This window comes from Zootoca vivipara, chromosome 1 (genome assembly GCF_965207765.1).
Source record: "Zootoca vivipara chromosome 1, rZooViv2.hap1.1, whole genome shotgun sequence".
Lineage (NCBI taxonomy): Eukaryota > Metazoa > Chordata > Lepidosauria > Squamata > Lacertidae > Zootoca > Zootoca vivipara.
In genome coordinates, this window is record NC_142582.1 from 85,131,606 (window position 1) to 85,156,452 (window position 24,847).

Below are 24,847 nucleotides of genomic sequence, written 5' to 3' on the forward strand. Positions count from 1 at the left end.
TGGCTCCCCAGCGCCTCTCGCTTTATGGCTCCGCTTCCAGGAGCAGCATCTCGCGCATCCTGGAGATTTCGGGGCTGTGCAAGGGGAGCTTTCATCCCAGCAGCCTCGCCGGTGCTCCCACCTCAGCCCTGACAAACCGCACGCGGAGCGACTGCTCCATTCTAGCCCTGCACTCCTCTTGATCTGCTCACCGAAAAGGCTTCTCCGTTGGCAGGCTCTTCCCATTGGCCCTAGGTCTCTAGGAGCTGTCCAATAGGCTGATAGGTTTCTTATTGTTTCTTCAGAAGGCCTCTTTTGGGAGCAGGTTAACCCTTTGCAGGCGTTTCGATTGGCTGCCTTCTCAGGGAGTTCACTTCTTCCGTTTTGTTTTCTCCGGCTGACCCCGCACCCCTCTGGCATTCTCCCCTAGTTTTCCTTTCGCTCCACTGTGCATTATTTCCTTTGGATCCTTGCAGCAGCTACATCCCATATACTGTCTAGACACAAATAAAATCAAAGCAGCCCCCTCCCCTCAAGACATATATCAGCCAGAACAAACCGTTCCCCACTTCTTTTAAATGCATGCAAGGGATCTTTCCTTCCCCCAATTTTTATTTTCTCTCTTCCTTTTTGTTCTGAGTGCAATGTTCATATATCACTCAAGGCATGGGGAGCCCCTGTTACACCCCCCCCCAACTCAGATAGAAAGTGGATTCTCAAGTTTACACTCATATTTCAAATTAAGTATGGTTAATTAAAGTGCACGACTTTACCCAAAGAATCCTGGGAACCGCAGTTTTGTTAAATGTGCTGGGAATTGTAGCTCTGTGATGGGTAAACTACAGTTCCCAGAATTCTTTGGGGGGGGGAAGCCATATGCTTTAAATTTATGGTGTGCACAGCCTAACCTGGAATGCTTTGTCACAGCTGGTTCTGTTCTAACAAAGACCAAAGCTATCATGCTTGTGAATCACCTTTGGAGGCGCTTTTCATTGAGTACAGAGGGGTCATATTTAGACTGTTATACTGTCTTTTGCTTATGTTACTCTACATAGCCCTTTTGAGGTGCCACAAACACATGTGGGGAAGGGGAGGGGAAGCCTGTGTGAGCAACTTCCTCCTGATTTCTTAACCTTCCCCATCATGTGGAGAAAGCCCCTCTGTCTGCACAGTTGTTACATGATTTGATCACCCAAACCCCACTCTGCACATGCCTACGTATGATGTCTGAAGAGGTTTACTGATCTTTCCATACAAATACAGTAGTACTATTAAATCTAGTTTATTTTATAGTCATTCTCTTTTCCCATCTAGAATGTGGTGAAAAATGTGTTGGCACATTTATCTCCTCCCCCCTCCCTCTTTCTCCACAGCAAATTCTGCTGGCAGTTCTGCGTCTGGCAGTGGTGGGATTGCTGGTAGTAAGGGTGACTTTTTCTCTATCAGCTGGCCCCCAGACTAACATGAGGACAGTTCACATATTTGACTTTGCTCAATAGGATAAAGCTTGCATCATGCAAACTATTGTGCCATAATGAATTTAGATACTCTTATGCAGTGTGCCGCGGCTCTTATGTAGCTGGATATTAGAAAGACCACTAACATTCAAGGATGGTTCACGGTTACAATTTATCTTTGTGAATCTGTCACTTAATCTTCAATGTAAACAAGGCCACTTTGGGCTGGCAGTTGACTGGGAAATCTAGCACATTTTCAAAGAGCGCCAGCATGAATGATTGAAGTGTGCCTGTTGTGATATATCTGAGTGCTGCTGGCTGCAGGATGTGTGAGCCTTTGGGTAAGTGCCCCATGCCAAGTATTCCACTATCACTGACCCTTCACTGACCTTTGTCAGAGTTTGATTTGTACGGCCATCAAGATGGAGAAGGGAACACAAGCCAAGGCTGATGCTTGCCCCTCTCCCACCACAGCTGGCTTGTTCAGAGAGGTCAGGTGAAAAGAGAAGGACAGAAAGTAGCAGAGGAAGGAAGGCTGAGAGGTTTCAGGGTTCGGCACTGGGACTCCTTGCTGAGATGGGGTCCCTGGCAAGTACCTGAGAATGCTGGCTCCTGATTCTGCTGCAATGGTCAAACTGTATTTCAGGAGGGTTTTTTTTGTGTGTGTGCCTGTGACACCCGTTGTGGCCCTTGTGGGACCCAGCGTTAGAAACTGTAAAACCATTGCTTTGGCAAAGATCCTTTGCTGGAAGGAGGTTTGCACTAAAATGAATACGAGCCTTCATTGTGGCGTCTTTAAATGGATGGCGACGAGTGCCAAAGAGAACATATATTTTACATATCACCTTCCACTGTTAGATCTGTAAACTGTTAACACATAGGAAGAAAATACTCCTCACTACTGTCTCATGAATATTTTTCTTCTCTGTTGGTTTTGATTATGTAAAAGTGCCCCCTTATCCCGCCCTTCATTTTTGCTGCTGGCAGAAAAGCAGGAATGTCAACCCCGGAGCCTTTTAGAAACTCAAGGATTCCAGAACTCAAGGAACTGGGCAGGATTCTTTTTTTACAACTTTCCTGCAGAAGCAATATAAAAGAAAAAGAGTCTAGACTATTCTAAAGCATTTTCCCCTCAGCCGGATCTGTATTTAGAGTATAGGTCCTATTCACACCATACATTTCAAACACTCTTATACCACTTCAACAGTCATGGAATCCCTCAAAGAATCCTGGAAACTAGTGTGATAAAGGTGCTGGGAATTGTAGCTCTGTTCTGGGTCTTCTAACTACATTCAAGACTCGTAATAAATGAAACTTCACAAGATCCTTTGGGGGAAGCCATGACTGTTAAAATGGCAAGAGGAGTGCTGGAAATGCATACAGATATTGACTGGGCACCAGTAACAGCTGAGCAGTAGAGTTAGCCCCCTGATAAAGGCAAATGTGCTTTGGGCTGCAATCTTATGCCTGCTGACATGAAAGTAACTCATATTAAGCAGAGAAGAACTTACTTCTGGGTAAGTATGTGCAGGATTGTGTGCTGTCAAGGTTTGTTTAAAAGTGATGGGTGGAATTTACAATGGGGAATAGACTTCATTTATTGCAGGGGTCAGTAGGGCAATATGGTTATTTTAGATATTTTGCAACCGGAAGCAAAGGTAAATATGGCAACCCAAATCTCCATTCCACCGACAGAAGTTGATTAGACTGGCAGCTGAATTTTGCGTCAAACTAGAGTAGTTATTATTTATTTATTTATTTATTTCTGCCCATCTGGCTGGGTTTCCCCCGCCACTCTGGGCGGCTTCCAACAAATACAAAAATACATTAAAATATCACAGATTAAAAACTTCCCTAAACAGGGCTGCCTTTAGGTGTTTTCTAAATGTCACGTAGTTGTTATCTCCTTGACCTCCAATGGGAGGGCGTTCCACAGGGCAGGCGCCACTGCCGAGAAGGCCCTCTGCCTGGTTCCCTGTAGCTTTGTTTCTCGCAGTGAGGGAACCGCCAGAAGGCCCTTGGCACTGGATCTCAGTGTCCGGGCTGAACAATGGGGCGGAGACGCTTCTTCTGGTATATAGGCACCGAGGCCGTTTAGGGCTTTAAAGGTCAGCACCAACACTTTGAATTGTGCTCGGAAACGGAGTTGCCATACGTCCAGAATTTCCTGGACACTGACAGGATCTGGCCATTGGAAACAGTGTCCAGGCAGAAATAGCTTTAACGTTCGTGAAAATCCGGACATAAGGGAACCCATGTCGGAAGTTTAGATTTTTGTGAATTTCTTAAAAATAGCTCAAAAACTTCTTAGCTTTGAGAAAGAAAGAAAAAGCTCAACAACGTTTGTGTCCACAGCTCAAGGGAGCAGGCTGGCTATGGGGATACAGTGCACTTTGCATGACACATACAGCTTTCTTCTCCGAACACCTGGCAGCTGCTCTCAGCAGCTGCTGCCTGAGGTGGGTGCCCCACTCTGCCTAACAGTAGGACTGGTCATAAGGATTTTTATCTTTAAAATGACATTTCTGCTGGTATATACTCATTTAACTTGTTTGTTATATTTTTACCTCCTATAAAATATAAGGAACCTAGAGTGACTTGCAAAGTTCTCCTCACAACTCATGGCTTCAGAAAAAAGCTTAGGGGAAAAAAATCATTTTTAAAATATAATTTTTTGCAACAGCTGAATATATATACCTCTTTCACATTCTGTATTTTCCATGCCACTGAAGGGTTTCAGGCACCCAGCTTTGGATAACATCATTTCATTTTAGTAGAAAGAAAGTCTGCAGATAATTCTACCAGACAGTCTTCAAGGGGTAATCATATTAGCAATGGAGGATAATTTTGCCCTGTGTTTTAAAGTGTGCCAACCAAATTAGCAGTTCCCAGACTTCTATGCAGATTGCTAACTGCATTCCAAATTTTTTGCTTACCAAAAAATTGTATTTCAAAGAGAAGGGCATGCAAAATCGTGTCATATTTTGGGGGAAGGTGCAGAGAAAAACTGCAGAGAAAAACTGCATAGAGAACATTCTAATTTTGTGCGCATTTGTTTTACAATCCATGTTAACAGGACACAATTGACTTATGGGGACACTGACAGGGAAGGGGGAAAAGCTGATCCAGCCACCCTGGGCTGTATATACCATCAGTTGCATTCTGTTCATCAGCTATCTGACAACCATGCTCTTAGCAAAATAAACATTCATGCTTCACTTGCCCAATAAGAAAAAAGGTCATATGTTAAGTCTCTTTGAACTTGCAGCCCCAGTTGTGGATTGCAAGTGACATGTGTAGCAGTGAGCAATCCATTGGCCTGGAAAATATCATTCAGGACCAAAGTGTACCGGTATGAGGTTACACTTCGTGATCCATAACATCCAACTGCATCTTTTTAAACAGGAATGGAGTCTGTTTTCCTTATCAGTTGCTTAATTTGCACTTAGCATGAGAATTTAGTGTGAAGTACACGTAGTGGGTTTGCATCCAATCTGGCACCAGCTCAAGGAAGCTCACTTGGTGCTCTTGTTGGACATTGTTTGTATCATAACACTAAATACCTTGTTCACGTATGTAAAAGGGAAATACCTACTTTATTTTTTCAGGGCTGTTTCACAGTTTCATGTCTGCTTGAAGAAGCTTAACTATGCTTTGGCATGATCTCTGAACTGCCATCCGTTGGTTTGTAATTAGCCAGGAAGCAAAAACATCATAGTTTGAAGTGAGTTTGCAGATCATGGTTTGTCTAACGGTGAGTAGGGTGTCTAAATTGATGGTTTCAGTAGTTTCAGCTATTGCCACCACCTCGGGTAGCTGGTCTTCATGTAGCGGGAGGTGAATTTATGAAGCTGAGTGCTGAGAGGATAGAAAATAGAAGCAGCTCTAAAAGCATGGCATGCTTTTTGTACCTTTGGAAGCTCAGATAGTAGTTTGGGTCCTAAACAATGGTTAGCACAAACCATGGTTTCACATGAAGTCAAAATTACCGTAAGTCATCGTAAGAGTCAAATTACTGGGTCTGTGTGGAGCCTGCTCTACCATTTGGCAGAACAAGGTGATGCAGGAAATGCTGGGGGAGAACAGTGGCAACTCTCTGGCTGCTCCTCCTGAACCTCCAGGTGTTTCCTTCTGCTGAAATACAGAGCTGTATGTGCCGCATGAGCTGACCCAGCTCCCCTAGACTTGGTGTCTCAGATGCAGTGGAAGGTGCCATCTTTCCCCTTAGTGTTGAGGCAAGTTCAGCTGCCATTCCACTCAGGCTCTGTCCATGAAATGAGGAGGGTGCACCATCTTGTCCTCCATCTCAGGCAGCAACATATATTGGGCTGACTCTGGGTCCCTTGGCATGTGTACTTGTTTTCAGTCAGTGCCCATGTGTTCTCAAAAAGACAGCTTTGTCTATCTGATTATACGTTCATGCTAAAAACCACAGGTGAAGTAGCCATTGGATGGTGGAAAGCATGGACGTCCCAAAGTGAAATATTCATGGGCTAAGAACAAAGAGAGGACAGGAAGGGTAGAATTGTGGGAACAGGTTTACAGTAATTGTGAGGATCAGGTCAGAGGTGTGATAACCAGGTTGCTAGACCCACATGCTGCCTGTCTCTTGTTAACACTGTCAGGCTGCAGTTTCACGAGCACTAACATTCACCACAATTTTTTATTAAGGGAGCAAAGAATGGATGGAGGCATGCAGCTTCTTCTTTTTTGGAGTGTAAAAGAAACCTCAGCTGTGAAGCTGGTGTGTAGGGTGAGGGGGGTTGCTCATTCCTTATTGAAAGCAGAGAAGGGAAATGCAGATGTCACAGCTGGAATTGGAGATTTATCTTGGCAGGCAGAGAAGGAAAAAAATATATTTATTTAATAATAAAAAGTAAAAGAGAAAACTTAGAAGAATCCCCTCCCGGTTTGGCACAGTTGGCCAGCATGAGGAGAACCTCTGGTTTTCAAGCAGCCTTAGTCTCCTGGATTTGGGCTTTAGTCCAGAAGGATTGGCCTTTTGCTGGCTTCTTTTGGGAGTGAGTTTTAGTGTAGAAAGGTCAGGATGGGGAGAACTTATTTGAATCTGAAGCAGTGGGGGTGAGACTCTTTCCTGGATTTTTTCTTTTAAGGTGAAAAGACTGTACAACCCTGAGGAAACGAAATGAAGAATTTGGGTTTCTCAAAGGAAAGGGGTAGCCCAAGCAACAGAGATGAGTTCACATTTGTATATGTTCAGCTTAACTTAGGAGTGGCCAACGTAGGGCCTTTCTCATGTTATTGGACTCCAACTCCCAGCAGCCCCAGCCAGCATGGCCTGCAATCAAGGATGCTGGGAGTTGTAGGCTGCATACACACCATGTTTAAAGCACATTCCTCCACCCCAAGGATTTGGGGAACTGTAGTGTACCCCTCACAAGTCACCTATTCTCAGTGCCCTTAACAAATTACAGTTCGGGGGTGGGGGTGGGGCTTTAAAGGTATGGGGTGTGTGCTGCTATAGTTCACCCACATCTGAAAGGCACAAAGCAAACACTCCTGGCTTAACCTCTGAGACAATTTTTTATGCTCAGGAGGCAAAGGAGGAGAATCAGCCCAAGACATTTTGCTCCCTGAGGCAAAGGACAAGATAGCACCATCACCACCCTTGCATGGCTTCATGTACGGAAGCTGACTGGGGCTGTAGGTTGAATTTTACTTCAACTCTGGCAGTGGGTTAGTACCTTTTGAGGGTGGTTTGGGTGATGCATGACAGGCACATATAGCTCTGACATCCAGTGGAGGGAAATGGCTCATAGGGGTGGGGTACGGCTGTTGCTTCTACTCCCAGCACCTGGTGCTTGAGGTGCTTGCCTCACTCTGCCTCATGGTAAGGCCAGCCCTGCAATGGAGATTCACAAAGGCTCACTCAGGCAGCCTTAGCTCATCTTGTGGTGATGGGAACATGTGGTGGAAATATGTTTGGAAGACTCGGCCTATCATGCGTCTGTCACTGGGAGAGTGTCGTACCACAGCCAGTGACTGACAGCCTCACATGCTTGCTTCAGGAATGAGACAGCTTAAGCAGGAGCAGATTTTCCTACAGAGTTAAAAGATTGCCTGCATTTGGAGAATGGTGCCCAAATATGAGATCAGGAGGTATATCTTCCCCTATCACCAAGCTCATGGGAAAGAGTGGAGCAGTAAGAGCGGCCTGAAACTTTAGCTTGTGTCAGGGAATCGGCGCAGCCCCACTATGGGTCTCAGTGAACCTTGGCTGCTCCCACCCTGACTGTTCATTGGTAACTCTTTGGAAACACATCTTGTGCTATTTTTTGGCTGTGAAATATGGGGGGTGAGGGAAGGAAAGGAGAGGAGAGGAGAGGAGAGAGAGAGAGAGAGAGAGAGAGAGAGAGAGAGAGAGAGAGAGAGAGAGAGAGAGAGAGAGAGAATGCAAACACTGGGTGAAAGAGAGAAGCAGATAATATAATGGAGCACTAAATATGGAGTTGGCGTTTTTAACTTCAGGCCCCATTGTGAAGCAGCTTTCCCTACAACATGATGTTGGTCCCATTCCCAACTGGCTTGCCTCAAACCGGTGAAGGCAAGTTCACAGAAGCCACAGTGAGGTTCACTCTTGCCACTTGACGCTTGCAGCAAAAGCTGTCTTCATTCGCTTTTAAATAACTCAGTGAACAGTTTGTAAGGGTGTTTATATGGTTTTGAAAAACAAGCTAGAATCTGGATCTGGAGGAGGCTCCAGAACTTCAGCCCAAGATCTACATGAGTGTCTGCCTTAAGCCCTCTTCCTAGTTATATTAATTCATTCCATGGTTTTCCTAAGCACAAAAAAGAACTGACAAAAGTCTTAAAGCATGGATGTGGGATCTGTGACCCTCCAGATGTTGTTGGACTCCAGCTTCCACTGGCCCCACCAAGCATGGCCAATGGTCAGGGATGATGGGAGCACATCTGGAGAGCACCAGGTTCCCCACCCCTTTCTTAAAGGCTTTACATAATCCACAACATTCTCCATTATGCTATATTGGACTCCAGTCAGTGCTTGATTGATGTTTCTCTGCAGCACACCCTAGATGACATAAAGTGATTATTTCATGAAGCATTTAGGTTATATAGGAAGAGAGAGCTTCTCAGTTTAGTCTCCTGACACTCACATAAGAAGCAATTGTGGCAAAGCCACTAGGATACGACACAAACAAATGTAACTTCCTTCTTTGAAAGAAGATATATGTATATCCCATCCAGTATCATTTATATTTAATCTGGAAACTTTCTTGTAGGAACTGAAATATATAGTAGTAGGAAACACTGCTGAACACCTTCCCTAAAAAGGAAGTCTAAATTATTTGGGGCTTTTTAGTTTAGGAAAATACAACAACTAAGAGCAATGCTGCGATGGCAGAGGTTTCTGTTGGGAAGATACATGTGCTGGACTTTGCTAGATTGATGATCTGGCACTGTACTACCTAATCCACACACAGGCAGAAGATACCACTGGTGGCTTCCCTATGGGAGGTAGTTGGTGCATACCCTCAAAATTGAGGTTTTGGGAGGCGGGGAGGAGAGGGTGGGACAAGGCTCACCAGGCCAAGAGTCTGCTGGATCCCATACCCCACAAGTGCTGGGAAAAAAGGGATGTCCCATTTTATTCCTGCAAGAGCATGGTGGCCATTTTGGGCGCCATGTTCTCTTGCAATTTTACACTGAGATCTCACCCTGAAGAAAGTGTTCTTTTAGGGGCTGCAGTCTCACATGGTGCCCCAAAACTTGTCTTATTGGCACTGTGAGAGCATAGCCCTGCAAAAGGCAGGCCTTTTGTGTTCTGTGAGCTCGCACTGGTCACGTAACTTGTGCAGGAGCATGGATGGGAAGACAAGCATCCTGGTTTGGGGATTGAACAGGATCCTAGGCCAGTCTAGCTATCTGCAACAGACCTAATCCAGGTCTCTGCTGCTGCTGCTGCTGCTGGCTGGAGCTAGTGCAACAAAAATTCATGGTTTTCTTGCCCTTTCATCTCCCTCACTGTCTGGTGCATGTGGCAGAATTCCAGATGTGGCAATGGTGCTGCTTTTTGCTCCATCCATCCCCATTGCTGCCTGCCAGGGGTTTGGGGAGGACATTTTAACATTTTGTATGATGTGAAGAGGGAGAGGCGCTTTTTGCCTCCTCCTCATACTAGAACTTGATGTTATAGAGTGAAATTCAGAACAGACAAAAAGTACTTCTTCATACAACACATAATTAATTCATGGAAATCAGTGGCACAAGATGTGGAGACGGCCACCAGCTTGGATGGCTTTAAAAAGGGGTTGTGGACAGGTCACAGTATTTTTGTATGGAAGTGCAAACTCCAGCCACCAAACATGGGCCTTAGCAGAAGGGCAAGTCAAGAGTCTCTGATCTTGTCAGGAGGCGTTGCTGACCATCTTTCAACTCGCTTCAGCCTTTGATTCACCCCGCTGAATATATGAACTATGATTCACCCCTGAATCTGTTGCCTTGCCTTGAAATTAAATAGCATTTTCCAAATCTGGAGTGATCTGGGAGTGCTTTCTTCTTTAAGGGTGCCTGTGCCTCATACAATCTTTGGTAATGACCATAATTATCCCTAATCCCAGTGCATAAACTACCTTAAGTGCAGAAAGCACTTACCTCTGAAAAACCCATTCTGAGGCACACCATGGTTAGTGCTAATCTGGTAAATGAGTACTTGTCCAGAGATAAAAGGGGCAAGCACTGATGAGGAAGAATTTGCACTTGCAAAAGGATCAGGATAATATGCCAGTGGGGGAAAGAATCCTAGAGCGGGAAGGTCCTTGAAATCATTTAAACCCTGGTGCTTCTCCTCCGGCTCACCTCTGCAGCATCCTTGGTGCACTCCTGGCACAGTTATCTCCACTTTAGCCAGCTGGGTCAATCCCTTCTGTCCCACAAGGCTCCATGTTGTGCAGTGGCCCGGGTGAAGGCTCCATCTCCTCCTCTCCTGGTACTGGGAAGCTAAATGGCTCACATCGCCACCCCTGAACTTGTTCTTCCATTGGACACTGCCAGCGCTCGAGTGTGGCAAGCCACCCCACCCCCCGGGAGTTGATCCATAACCTGCAGGGAGGACTGACGAGGGCAAAAAGTTTCTCCTCTTCTGTCCCATGCTGACTTCCATATTTTGCTGGCAGCAAGGACAAGGGGAGAATGAAGGAGAGAAAGACTTTCTCCCCTTTGCCTCCCCTTTCCTGTCACAGCGAGAAGGAAGCCTATAGGTTCAGGTTCCCTTCTTTTTCTCAGCAGTAGGGCACATGAAGGGGGGGGGAGAGACTTTTCTCGGGGGTGGCATCAGGAGGCGGTGGTGTGATCAGGGCAGGAAACTGTTTGCCACCCCCTCTAACCTGCTGCCCAGCGCATGTGCTCCCTCTTACTCCCTTCTTGATCCAGGCCTGCTTTCAAGATCTTAAAATATATTGTTTTCACCTAGTAGTTTCTTTTGAGATTCAGCCACCCCATATGCTGTGATTGTCATGTATAGACCTTTTGTATGCATTTTGAAAAAATGTCACCAATGCCGATGGCTGGGTTGGAGTTGTGTGCACATAGAATTCCCAGTGGCAACTTCTTTCCTGCCAAGATGACTGAATATCTACCCGACTATAGCCCTCTTCCAGCTATCACCCCAGAACTCTCTGCTCTTTTCAGTACATGGCTGAGGACTGATTGCTTTAAAAGTTACCTGATATTACCTGATATCTGCTCCTTTAACCAGCCTCTATGCAGCCTTTTCATTGCCTTGCTTCTATTTACATAATGATATTATGCCAGAGCAAAACAAACACACACCTTGCTATTGAAACAGGAACTTACATTGTAGTATCCGGGGTGCCCAGCTCAACTCCTCCCTCAGTTTTTTTTTTGAGCTGGCAGGTCCTGCTCAAGGGATTTCCTCACCGGAGAGGAGCCCAGACAATGACTACCCTCCTCTGGATAATAAATAGCAAGCAGTGTGCCTCAGGGTGGAATTTTAAGACCATTCACCACACACTACAGAGTACATCTTTCCTTTCTGATGTTTTGTATAGAATACTATATAAAGTACGGTACTTACTTCCCTCCTTGAAATGCTATCTTTCAGTAATAAATGGATGCTCTGCATCAGAACTGCAATCCAAAAAGAAAAGTATTTTATATAATATAGGACTGTGCTCTCTCTCTCTCTCTCTCTCTCTCTCTCTCTCTCTCTCTCTCTCTCTCTCTCTCACACACACACACACACCCACACACCCACACACCGGTATGTGTAATTATGCTTACAATCCACCTATTGTATATGTCATCAAGATGATCAATAATTTAATTAATCCATGCATCATATATCAAATAGTAGTATTTGTCAAGAAACGACAGGCTCAATATATTGTGGTGAACATCATATTGCGGTGAACATCATATGTCTTTAAAAAACAGCACAGTGGATACATTGTAAGGAGTAATTAGATTTCCAGCTAAAAACACTCTCCACAAAACACATCTCGGGGCACAGTAACAATTTGTCTAGTTAAATTGCCCCTTGCCCCAGACTGCCTCCTAGTGGCTGGGTCTGGCAAGTATCTTAACACAAAGGGGACTGTACTTTTCTCCCAGCAGCAGGAATGTGGACAGGTGAGTTTTTGATCCATTTGTATGCAACAGCAGCATTAGCAGGGGGGGGAAGTAACCTTTCTGCAGTATGACATGAACCCACATGGATATGGATACTTTTTTTGTGTAGGGGAAATGTAACGTGTGAAGCATCCCTGTGATCCTTTCCCCTTTTCTAGGTTCTTAAGAGGGTAACTTCTTGATTACTGTTTGATGAATCCTTTTGTCCCCTGCCAGCAAACAATAGTGTGCCATGTGGAACGATCTGGGGTATTTTTTAAAAAATATAAAATCTGGATTTATTGGATGGTAGTGTTGTACTCATATTAATGTTACCAGGTCATGTTAATGTTACTAAGTCATAGTTAATCTTTCTGAGCAAGCCAGATATTCACAGGCATCATGTGACTTTATTGTATTTTCCTAGGACTCTCAAAAGATGGCCAGAATCCTAAAGGATATTAAAATTTCACAGCCCTTTCCTTTTGTTTAGCTTAAGTTCCTTCTTATAAAGATAGACAGAAACATCTGGCCTTGTAAACTCTAGAGGGACATGGTGTGTGTAATGCTGTTTGAGGAACATACGGGAGGGCTTGTTATCTCAGGGACAGTATCTGCAGAGTACAGGATTTGGAGATGCTTCTCTTTAATTTTGCATGGGGCTTCTGGGTAGTTTTTCACCTTTAGTTAGACAGATGGATAGATTTTGGACACCTGTGGCAAAACTGCACCATAGCAAGCCTCTCAAATGTTTGTCACCATGAAAAGCATATGAGCTGTGCGGTGGTTACAGCATGGAGAAGATAGAAAGGAATCCCAACTGGTCCTAGCCAGGTAGGAAGACTGCAGGGCAGAATCTGCACAGGGTAATATGAGTTAGCTGCAGTCCTGAATTTCTGTTCCCTGAGGAGCTGGTGGGGCTAGCAAGGGAGACTCAAGAGGTCACTGTGAAAGCTGTGGTAGAAACAGGTTAGAAATCTGTTAAGGGCTAAAACGTATGATCTGGTGGGACTTCATAAAACCATTAACAAAGGTAGAACAGCTTTTCATAAGAAGGGTTCCACTGGCTGCATACATGCCATACATGTAAAGCACATTTCCCTGCCCAGAGAATCTTGGGAACTGTAGTTTTTGGGTGCTGGGATTTGCAGTTGTGGGGGGGGGTGTTAAACTACAGTTCCCAGGATTGTTTTGGGTGGTGGTGCTGGTGGAGAAATGTGCTTCAAATGTATGGTGCGTATGCAGCCTAAGAGTGTTGAAGGACAAAATGGTGTTAAGCAGTGTTTCTTGCAGCAAGCAAATACCGGTAACATGTGGGCATTATATACACATATACATGCACGTCTTTTAACATCCATGTACACACATGTTGGAACCCTTTCCCAATCAGGGTTTCCAGATGGACATGTAAGTGTCTTTAAAGAGATATGTGTATCTGTGTTTGCTGCAAGAAACATTGGAGTCTTTGAAGGATTTAGCTTCAACCGGCTCCCACGTAGCCATCCAGCCACAGCTTCCAAGCACTTGGTCAGTGTGTTCGGGGCCGAGGCAGGGCAGCCGTCCATTAACAGATAATTCTGGGTGTCATCAGCATATTGATGACAACCCAGCCCAAAACTCCAGACAATCTGGGCAAGGGGGCGCATAAAGATATTAAAAAGCATCGGGGAAAGGATTGCGCCTTGCGGGACTCCACACACCAAGGAGTGCCGCGATAACATGTAGTTGATAACATGAAGCTTGTTGTTAAAAAAGATGTATAGATGGTTTGTTATGAGTGCTGAGGAGAAATGGGTCCATTAAATAGGATTGGTTAAATTAAGGTAGAAACGGCAGACAGGGAGATATATCTTTGTGGATATTGTCTGGTTCGTTCTTTAAGAAAACAACAGCTTTCTGTAGCTATGAAAACGGTAAGAATAAAAGGATGACTATAGCTGCTTCTGTTCCAGATAATTTGGCTCCTGATACATCTGGATTGGGATACGTTTCAGTAGAAGGCCCTCTAGTCTCTCACGGAGGTGATGCTAATGCTCTTCTTTTTGCCCTTTTCTCAGCATTTCTCTGAGAACTTCGACCACTTCTCCGAGAACATGGAGGACTTTTCCAACGAACTCTTCAACAGCTTCTTTGATGACCCCATGCTGGTTGAAAAGAACCCTTTGCTGGACATGGATCTGGACCCTCCTACTCCTGGCATCCAAGCAGAGCACAGCTACTCCCTGAGCGGAGACTCTGCTCCCCAGAGCCCCCTCATGCCTGTCAAGACAGAAGACAATGCCAATGGTGAGTGTGCAAGGTCCATGCATGTTGGATCGAGAAACGTGTACCTAAACCTCTTAAAATCCTACCGGGTTGTTAGCAGAAGAGTTGGTTCTGTTAGGTGGGTGTGTTCTCTTTCAAATGAACCATTGCCCTTGAAGACAGCTGATCAGGCTACCTAAATTATATGGCCCATACCTTTACTTTCAGGAAGAAAGTTTGACTCCGGGCAATGAATTTGATCCACTTTCTAAAAACTGATTTCTTATTTTTAAATTTAACAAGGATTGGGGGGGGGGTAGAGGAATGAGTAAAAGTTAAAATAAAATTGAAGAAAGAGAAGAGGAAAAAACAAACCATCATCATAAACAAATGATACTAATGATAACAGTAGACCACCATCAGTTCACATTGCAGATACAGTGACGATTGGTACAAAAATCTTTAATTCAATATAAGCCCTCTATATGCTTATGTGAAATATGTTTGAATGTAGCCAATTTGATCCACTTATAATCAATTTGAATCCACCTATTAATAATAGGACTGGTGTTGCTCACTTAATTGCCCATGATACATACAAATACCCACTGGCGGAATCCTACTTCCTTCTGATAAGAGGTTTGGATAAGCTGAATGAGCATGCTAAAAACAGGTAGGAACAACCCAGGAAAGGAAAACTAGGTAAGGAAATTTGTTGTTTAGTCGTTTAGTCGTGTCCGACTCTTCGTGACCCCATGGACCATAGCACGCCAGGCACTCCTGTCTTGCACTGCCTCCCGCAGTTTGGTCAAACTCATGTTCATAGCTTCGAGAACACTGTCCAACCATCTTGTCCTCTGTCGTCCCCTTCTCCTAGTGCCCTCAATCTTTTCCAACATCAGGGTCTTTTCCAGGGAGTCTTCTCTTCTCATGAGGTGGGCAAAGTATTGGAGCCTCAGCTTCACGATCTGTCCTTCCAGGGAGCACTCAGGGCTGATTTCCTTAAGAATGGATAGGTTTGATCTTCTTGCAGTCCATGGGACTCTCAAGAGTCTCCTCCAGCACCATAATTCAAAAGCATCAATTCTTCGGCGATCAGCCTTCTTTATGGTCCAGCTCTCACTTCCATACATCACTACTGGGAAAACCATAGCTTTAACTATACAGACCTTTGTCGGCAAGGTGATGTCTCTGCTTTTTAAGATGCTGTCTAGGTTTGTCATTGCTTTTCTCCCAAGAAGCAGGCGTCTTTTAATTTCGTGACTGCTGTCACCATCTGCAGTGATCAAGGAGCCCAAGAAAGTAAAATCTCTCACTGCCTCCATTTCTTCCCCTTCTATTTGCCAGGAGGTGATGGGACCAGTGGCCATGATCTTGGTTTTTTTGATGTTGAGCTTCAGACCATATTTTGCGCTCTCCTCTTTCACCCTCATTAAAAGGTTCTTTAATTCCTCCTCGCTTTCTGCCATCAAGGTTGTGTCATCTGCATATCTGAGGTTGTTGATATTTCTTCCGGCAATCTTAATTCCAGCTTGGGATTCATCTAGTCCAGCCTTTCGCACGATGAATTCTGCATATAAGTTAAATAAGCAGGGAGACAATATACAACCTTGTCGTACTCCTTTCCCAATTTTGAACCAATCAGTTGTTCCATATCCAGTTCTAACTGTAGCTTCTTGTCCCACATAGAGATTTCCCAGGAGACAGATGAAGTGATCAGGCACTCCCATTTCTTTAAGAACTTGCCATAGTTTGCTGTGGTCAACACAGTCAAAGGCTTTTGCATAGTCAATGAAGCAGAAGTAGACATTTTTCTGGAACTCTCTAGCTTTCTCCATAATCCAGCGCATGTTTGCTATTTGGTCTCTGGTTCCTCTGCCCTTTCGAAATCCAGCTTGCACTTCTGGGAGTTCTTGGTCCACATACTGCCTAAGCCTGCCTTGTAGAATTTTAAGCATAACCTTGCTAGCGTGTGAAATGAGCGCAATTGTGCGGTAGTTGGAGCATTCTTTGGCACTGCCCTTCTTTGGAATTGGGATGTAGACTGATCTTCTCCAATCCTCTGGCCATTGCTGAGTTTTCCAAACTTGCTGGCATATTGGGTGTAGCACCTTAACAGCATCATCTTTTAAAATTTTAAATAGTTCAGTTGGAATATCATCACTTCCACTGGCCTTGTTATTAGCAGTGCTTTCTAAGGCCCATTTGACTTCACTCTCCAAGATGTCTGGCTCAAGGTCAGCAACCACACTACCTGGGGTGTACGAGACCTCCATATCTTTCTGGTATAATTCCTCTGTATATTATTGCCACCTCTTCTTGATGTCTTCTGCTTCTGTTAGGTCCTTACCACTTTTGTCCTTGATTATGGTAATCTTTGTATGAAATGTTCCTTTCATATCTCCAATTTTCTTGAACAGATCTCTGGTTTTCCCCATTCTATTGTTTTCCTCTATTTCTTTGCATTGCTCATTTAAGAAGACCCTCTTGTCTCGTAAGGAAATAAGGCTGCAGTAATAACCACACTATGCGATCCTACCTAATCTGCATTCCCTGAAACAGTATAAACTGGCAAACAACTATCCTTTGAAATTCATACATTTTGCAATTCTCCATACAAATAATGTGCATAAAATGCATATACTATGGGAAAATGTGAATAACATATTTATGTGCCAACTCAGCCACTTTTACAAGTGCCACATAACACTGGCACCACATCTGTAAGAACTTTATCATTTAGTGTGGCGGCACTGAATCTTTGGAACTCCCTGCCTATTGAAATCAGGCAGACACCCTCACTGTATTCCTTCAGTGTCTGCTGAAGGCATTCTTATTTAGACAAGCCTACCCAGACATTTAGAAAGTTTGTGGGAGTTTTAATTTGTTTTAGTCTATTTTATTGTGGTTTTAACCTTCTGTATGTTTTAAATTAGGACTACATTTTTAGTGATAATTTTATTGTTTTTCTCTTTTTTGTAAACCACTATGAGATTTTTTTCTACAATCATGTGGTACGGTATATAAATCTTATGCAATAAATAAAATAAAATCCAAAAATAAATACCAATGAAAAGAACATGCAAAATGCATTATATTTGGGGGGGGGAAATACTTGCAGAAATGTATATATTAGGGGAAAGACACATTAACTGCTAACAAATTTTCATAAGAACTTTAAAAAGAAATGTTTTGTGAACTGATGTGGAAATAAGAGGAACTAAACTTAAGATTGGAAAAGTTAGAAACAGAGAGGAAGCAAACTTGACAGTTTTGTGTATCCCTACTAGGGAGCATCCTAACTGAACACGGTGGGACTTACACCCGAGTAAACATGTGTAAGATTATGCTGTGATTTGCAGCAAACTAAAGAAAGCCAATTTCAGCTTTCCTTGCTTACCAAGTGTCCTTTGCTCAGAGCAGCAGTAATGGAAGAAACAGAAATTGACCATTTCAAATAAGAACTGAGCTCTGTTATATGAAAATATATACCAGACTTAACAATGACCTTTGCTTCTTAATCAGGGCTTGCAACAACAGACTAAACAGGGATTTTGGCTTCATGACTCAGTAAGAGTCACTAACCCACTATTTTAAGAGAGGGAAAGAGAAAACTTACTGCTTTATCGTCATTTAGTGTGAGAGTTAGTTGTTTCCATACTGGATCTGGTCCAAGAAAATGACCTCCCACTAGCATACTATTCACTGAACATTACAATGTGTTCCCAGTTCTTGTTGCTTTGAGCCTTATTGAACTAGTAAGCTCCTTTGGGGATATATGCTGGGCTCTTGGTTCACTTTATCTATGTCTCCATCCATCTCAGACTTAAAGAAATCATCAATGTGGTTATACAATAGAGGCAGTGCAGGAAAAAATAATGGTGGTGTTTAAGATTTGTTTGGCAGTGAAACTTTTAAGAGCCATTTGCCTATGTCCGGGCAAAGAATGAACAACCATATTGAGGGGAAATGAATGGACTCCAGCAAGTTTTGTTAGGATCTGTATTAGAATGTTTGGTTTGAAATATAACTAAGTCTAGATGTGATGGAGCACCCCAAATGGGCCAGAATGTCTTCTAAAAGTCAGATAGTTGTTTATTTCCTTGACATCTGATGGGAGGGTGTTCCACAGGGCAGGCGCCACCACCGAGAAGGCCCTCTGCCTGGTTCCCTGTAACCTCACTTCTCGCAGTGAGGGAACCGCCAGAAGACCCTCTGAGAAGGACCTCAGTGTCTGGGCTGAACGATGGGGGTGGAGATGCTCCTTCATGTACACTGGGCCTAGGCCATTATTGAACAGCAAATGGAGTCCCTCACATACAAGAGTGCACACATTGTGTACAGTTATATATGTGGGTTTCCTTTCAGATGTTCAATGGCAAAGGACCACAGCTCAGTGGTAGAGATCCCCTTCTTCACTTGTGGGGCATCTCAATATTCACACAGCCTCTGACATCAAATTGATGAGTACTTCTAGGAAGCTGCCTTCTCCTGAGGCAAAACATTGCCCAGTCTAGTTCTGTTGACACTGACTGGTAGAGGCTCTCCAGGGTTTCAGACTACCTGGGAATCCCATGAATTGAGCCTGGGAGCTTCTGCTGTACCACTGACCTAACTCTAAGCTCCTCCTCTTGTGTCAAGGCCTGGCCTGCTGCAACCTGTCTGGAAAAAGTTCTGTAAAATTCATGCATCCCCGTTCCAAGAAGGAGGTCTAATAAAACATGTCAACTTGTGCTCTCTATTGGCAGCAGGAGAGAAAAGGGTCTCTTGGGTTGTTGGGTGTGGATGCACAGAACTCTGTGCCTCTCCTGGCACTTTTGGCTTGGGCGTAGTAGACACAGTGGAAGCCGCTGCCTGCAGCCAGTGCTTACTGGCGCGTGTGGAAGACTAAGTGGCTTTTTTACTTACCCGCAGATCTCTCGGTAGGAGACGGAGAGGAACAGTCATTTCAGAGCCTATTTTTAAAACAATTCATTTTCGGATAATTCAGGATGCCAGGATATTTTTAGAGCAACCCCAGCAGAGGATCCTGTAATTTGTGGGACCATGTGGGTGTCCCAGCAGTTGAAGGACAGCAGCTGGCCTGAAGAGAGAATGGCACAGATTCAGTATATACAAGAGAAGAAAAGCCTTCTTTTCAGCAAAAGCAGGGAATAGGTTTCCCTGCTGCGGTTAGGGATTATCCATGCTGAGTGATACCAAACATTAAGAAGAGAAGAGGCAGAGAAATTTCCCTCCCCCCCCTTTGGTAGATCCTTCTTTTAGTTTTGTTTTTATTATTTATTAAATTTGTATACCACCCTTCGTCCGTAGATCTTTTAAAATGGAATGATCAGGGCTGATCTAGAGAAAGAGCTTGCCGCATGCCAAACCTTGTCTGTGGGTTTGTACCACTTTTCACTGTGTGTGAGGGAGTGTATGCCAGCATGCTTGGGAAGATAAGGTACTCTCCAGTGGTACGCTCCTAGGACCTCCCCGATCTACAAGATGTACATTTTGGGAATTGCAATATTTTCATACATAATGCAGCATGTTGTGAGCTTCCTCTATGGGCTTATGCTCAGAACAAACCTCTCCTACTCAAGATGGAGAACATCAGTAAAACAGGATGGCTAATAATCTTGTGTCTTAGCAGAAGCCATGTGCACAAGGCTAACCCAAGGCATTTTGCTGCCTGAGGAGGAACAGCAAATGTTCCCCCCTCTCAAATCAAGGTGTATAGTACCCGATTTATTTTGGCAGCTGAGACAGAACATCTTGCAAGTGTGTCTCCCTAACAGTGCAGATGAAATTAACTAACAACTGGCTGCCCTTACATGACACCCAGAATCAGCTGCCTGAGGCGGCAGTCTTGTTCTGCCAAATGTTAGGGACGGGGCGGTTGGGTACGCTAGCTGCTTCTGGGTTCTGCTACAGTTCTTCATTCTGAAGTGCATTTCTTCATAGCAAAGGTGGGAGACTATGGCACTGAGGAACAGTGGAACAGTTCTGTAGTATGGAGCACTATAAGTTTCTTTGCATGCTGCAGCAAGCATCAAAACAAAATAAAAATATTACTTCCAGTAGCACCTTAGAGACCAACTAAGTTTGTCATTGGTATGAGCTTTCATGTGCATGCACACTTCAGATGAGAAAAGAAGACAGTACAGTTAATAGCTTTCCCTGACTACTCATCTCCAGTACCCTTGCACAGCTCTGGGGAATCAATGGGTCCTCCCCCCAAATATCTTTAGATTACGAGTCCCTAGTGTTTACCACACACACATTCCAAGTATCTGACTACATGTGGAGTGTCCAGGGGAGATTGCTCAAGCCAGTTCTCTTGGCGCTCCTAGCACAGCAGGGTGCAGCCATCTGGGGATGGACAAATTAGTCTGTTTCTGATCCATGTCAGTTTTGCCTGTGCTTATTCATAAGTCTGCCCTGTTTGTGCATTAATCTCCCCCCCCCCGCCCGCCCGCATGCAAAGACTATTTAAATATCTATTTTGGCTTAATAAGCGGTATTCAACTGAGTTGTACTCAAAGTACTGTCTGGCTGTACTGCTTTCTGAAGCAGGGTTTTGCTATTTTGTTAAAGAAGTAAACTAACCAATTTACTGTCTGCTTTAAAACAAACAAACAAACACCAAACTAGCAATAAGTAAATTTAATTCCACAATGGATCTGGCAGTACTTATTACAGAGTAAATGCAACTGTCCAACTCCATTTAACAGCATTTACTATGTGGATAAATAAGTGAGCAAGGGAAGGGAAGCAGTGTGTGTACGTGACAATTTGTGCTCATTTTCAATATACCCCTCCCCACTGTTACAGGCAATACTTATACTAGGCCTGGCCTATCCGGATAGATCACAACACCTTCTTATTTTGCATGCACACCCTTTTTTCCTTCTATGCCTGGAGAGCTTTTGAGCAATAAGCATATAATGCTATCCTTCTCCTGGGATAGCTCAGTTGGTAGAGCATGAGACTCTTAATATTAGGGTTATATGTTTGAGCCCCACATTGGGCAGAAGATTCCTGCATTGCAGCTGATAGGGCAAGATGACCATTGTAGTCCCTTCCAACTCTACAATTCTATGATTCTAAAATGGTCTCATTCATGGCAACCTGCCCCAGATAGCCCATGAGGGTAGTCCAAGCCTCGGTTCAAAAGGTTCTTGATTCAATCCCCAGGATCATCAATAGGTAAGAAGTACAGGAATTGACTGTACTTCCTGCACATCTTTACATACAAACACATTAGGCTCCAGGGTTCGGAGTTGAGCCATTGCTTTGCCCCTGCTGAGAGACTTTTTTTGGCTCCTCCTCTCCACACACTGTGTCCACCCCAGCTGGTTTTTGGTATGCAAACTGAGTAATTTTAAGAACTGGTGCCTGAGTTTGCTTTTTTCTTCCTCTCTCTTCCCCCCTTTGTGCCATGAGATTGTGAGGCTGAGCAAGGGCGTACCCACCACGGGGCAAGTTAGGGCAGCTGCCCTACTCTAGAAGCAGGGCTGGTGGGCAGAGGCGGAGCACAGCCCGGCGAAGCGTGAGTTCGCCATTCCCGCCGCGCCGCACCGTCCCTCCAGCTCCCCGGCGCGCCCTCAGGCAAGGCCAAGCGCAGCGGGGAACCAGGGAGCACAGCGCGGTGGGCGGGAACGCCGAACTCGCGCTCCGCTGGGCTGGGCTCCGCCTCCGCCCACCAGCCCTGCTTCTAGGGAGGGGCACAGCCTGGCGGAGCGCGAGTTCGCCGTTCCCACCCGCCGCGCTGTGCCCTCCCTCCAGCTCCCCGTCGCGCCCTCTGGCAAGGCCAAGCGCGGCGGGGAACCAGAGAGCGCGGCGCGGCGGGCGGGAACGCTGAACTCGCGCTCCGCTGGGCTGGGCTCCGCCTCGGCCCACCAGCCCTGCTTCTAGGGAGGGGCACAGCCCGGCGGAGCGCGAGTTTGCCGTTCCCGCCCACTTTGTGGCCCCTCCCCTTCCGTGCCTTGGCCCCTCCCCTTGCCCCCCCCTAGTTTTGATCCTGGGTACGCCCATGAGGCTGAGGGCAAGGATTGTCTAAAAAAAAAAATCAAAAAAATCTGTAAAGTGCCCTGACAGTCTTTTCAACTGAAAAACTGGGTTATAAATAAATACATTAAGTTAATTGAGCCCTGGTGCAGTTTGTTTGCTTTAATTAAGAACCACTTTAGAAGACGAATTTAGAGCAGACCGTGGTGAAGGAGGAGTGGGTGCATTGCTTCATTTCTCTGCTGTAAATGCCTTCTACTCTCTACCCTAGGACATGTATATTCTTGGAACCTCATGGTTAATATACCCTGTTTCTCCAAAAAATAAGCCGTAGCCATAAAATAAGCCATAGCAGGATTTTTAAGTATTCAAGGAATATAAGCCATACCCTTAAAATAAGACATAGTGATAGGCGCAGCAGCAATGCAGGCCGCGGCAGGAGGAGGGGGAAAAAGACACCCCCTGAAAATAAGCCATAGTGTGGTTTTTTTGAGGAAAAATAAATATAAGACAGTGTCTTATTTTTGGAGAAACACGGTATGTAAGACACCATTGAGATCCAAGCCTGCTATTATTTAGTGAAAGTTTAAGTAACAGTATAATAACATATTGCAGGATAACTTGTGACCAAGCCTAAACTGTAGCTAAACTAACTCTTCTCTTGTTTTTCCATACACAAAATGCTAGTTTGTCGCCTCTCTTCCATTCCCAATACTGTAGAACAGGCATGTCAAACCTGCGGCCCTCCAGATGTTTTGGCCTACAACTCCCATGATCCCTAGCTAGCAGGACCAGTGGTTGGGGAAGATGGGAATTGTAGTCCAAAACATCTGGAGGGCCGCAGGTTTGACATGCCTGCTGTAGAACAACCATAATAGTAAATGTTGCTGGATGTGTTCATGTTGCTGCTGTAGATACAACATGAGATTAAGCATTGTTACAGTACTGTATTTGCTTTTTTTCTTAAAGGAACCTTTGTGGTCACTTTACTAACACACATATTTCAGAAGCCAGTGCAGGTGCAGTTACTGCTGAATAAATGAATGCAGCAGACAAGAAGCAGATAAGTGCTTCCAGCAATTTGCAATGGGAGCACCTGCAGACCTTTTCAGGAAGAACATAGGAAGCTGCCTTATACAAAACCAGACCATTGGTCCAGCTAATTATGGTCTACACACTGACTGGCAGAGGTCTTCCTGGGTTTCAAGCAGGAGCTATTTCCGGAAGAAAATTTCCTTTTCATTCTTGTTCCTAGCACTGAAAAGCTTCCATGTAGTTTGTATGTAATATTCATGTGCTTGTTTCTGCCTGGAATTAGCAGCATACTAATCTGTTTCCTGGGACATGGGTGGTGCTGTGGGTTAAACCACTGAGCCTCTTGGGCTTGCCGATCGGAAGGTTGGCAGTTTGAATCCCTGCGACAAGGTGAGATGCCGTTGCTTGGTCCCAGCTCTTGTCAACCTAGCAGTTCGAAAGCATATCAAAGTGCTAGTAGATAAATAAGTACCCCTCCGGTGGGAAGGTAAACGGCATTTCTGTGTGCTACTCTGGTTCGCCAGAAGCGGCTTAGTCATGCTGGCCACATGACCAGACAGTAAAGTGAGATGAGCGCCGCAACCCCAAAGTCGTCCGCAACTGGACCCTTTACCTTTACCTTTAATCTGTTTACTGCAAATAACAGCTGTTGGGAAGACTACAAGAGAACACTTGGTAAGGAAGGGTCCATTTTGACAAGTTCTGTTTTGAGCTGTTTTGTCAAAAATAAAAACAGTACTAGAGGAATTTACTTTTAAAAACATTTTGCTCTTGATGTGTTGAGTTTTCTACCGTGTTCAGCTAAAACTAGAAATCTGACTCTACAATGGTATGCCTGATAAGTTGTTTGGAGCAACAATGGATCCACAAATATAAAATATTTCACCTGGCGTCTGACCAAATAGCAGTGTCAAATTGAATTGAGGCGATGAGGGGTGAGGCGAGTGTAGCCACCACAATTCTGCAAACATTAATTTTGCAAGTTTCAGAAGAGTAGCCCTGTTTAACCAGCTGTAGCAAAAGCAACACAGAGACCAAATGTGTCTTTAAGACACATTTATTGTGGAATAACATTTTGCAGACAATACCATGCATCATCAGTAAGAGGCTACAGTTCCCAGAGTGGTTTAACAATCAATCCTTCTTCCCAGGGAACTCTAGAAATTGTAGCTGTGTGAGAGGAATAGCTGTTCCCTAATAATTTTCTGCACCCTTAACAAACTCTGGTTTCCACAATGCTTTGGCTGTTTAAAATGGTATGAAACTGCTTTAAATGTATAGTGCAGATGGGCTTTAGTGTTGCCTTCTGAAACAGCAGAGCTTATTGCTGGGATTACTGGGTTTCCCACCTACTGCAACATTTCCTGTGTATTAATTAGAAGGCATTGGAGAGAGAGACACACACGCCTTATATTGAATCATAGAATCATAGAGTTGGAAGAGACCACAAGGGCCATCCAGTCCAACCCCCTGCCAAGCAGGAAACACCATCAAAGCATTCTTGACATATGCCTGTCAAGCCTCTGCTTAAA

The 24,847-nt window shown here is 44.5% G+C and overlaps 1 protein-coding gene across 1 annotated transcript in view; it reads left to right on the forward strand.

Moving 5' to 3' along the window:
- Positions 1 to 24,847, forward strand: part of CREB3L1 (cAMP responsive element binding protein 3 like 1) — an 83,318-nt gene that overhangs the window by 32,249 nt on the left and 26,222 nt on the right. The window contains exon 2 of the mRNA XM_035115505.3: positions 14,102 to 14,330. Within this exon, the coding sequence (XP_034971396.2) occupies positions 14,102 to 14,330 (229 nt within the window). The remainder of the gene's footprint in view (positions 1 to 14,101; positions 14,331 to 24,847) is intronic.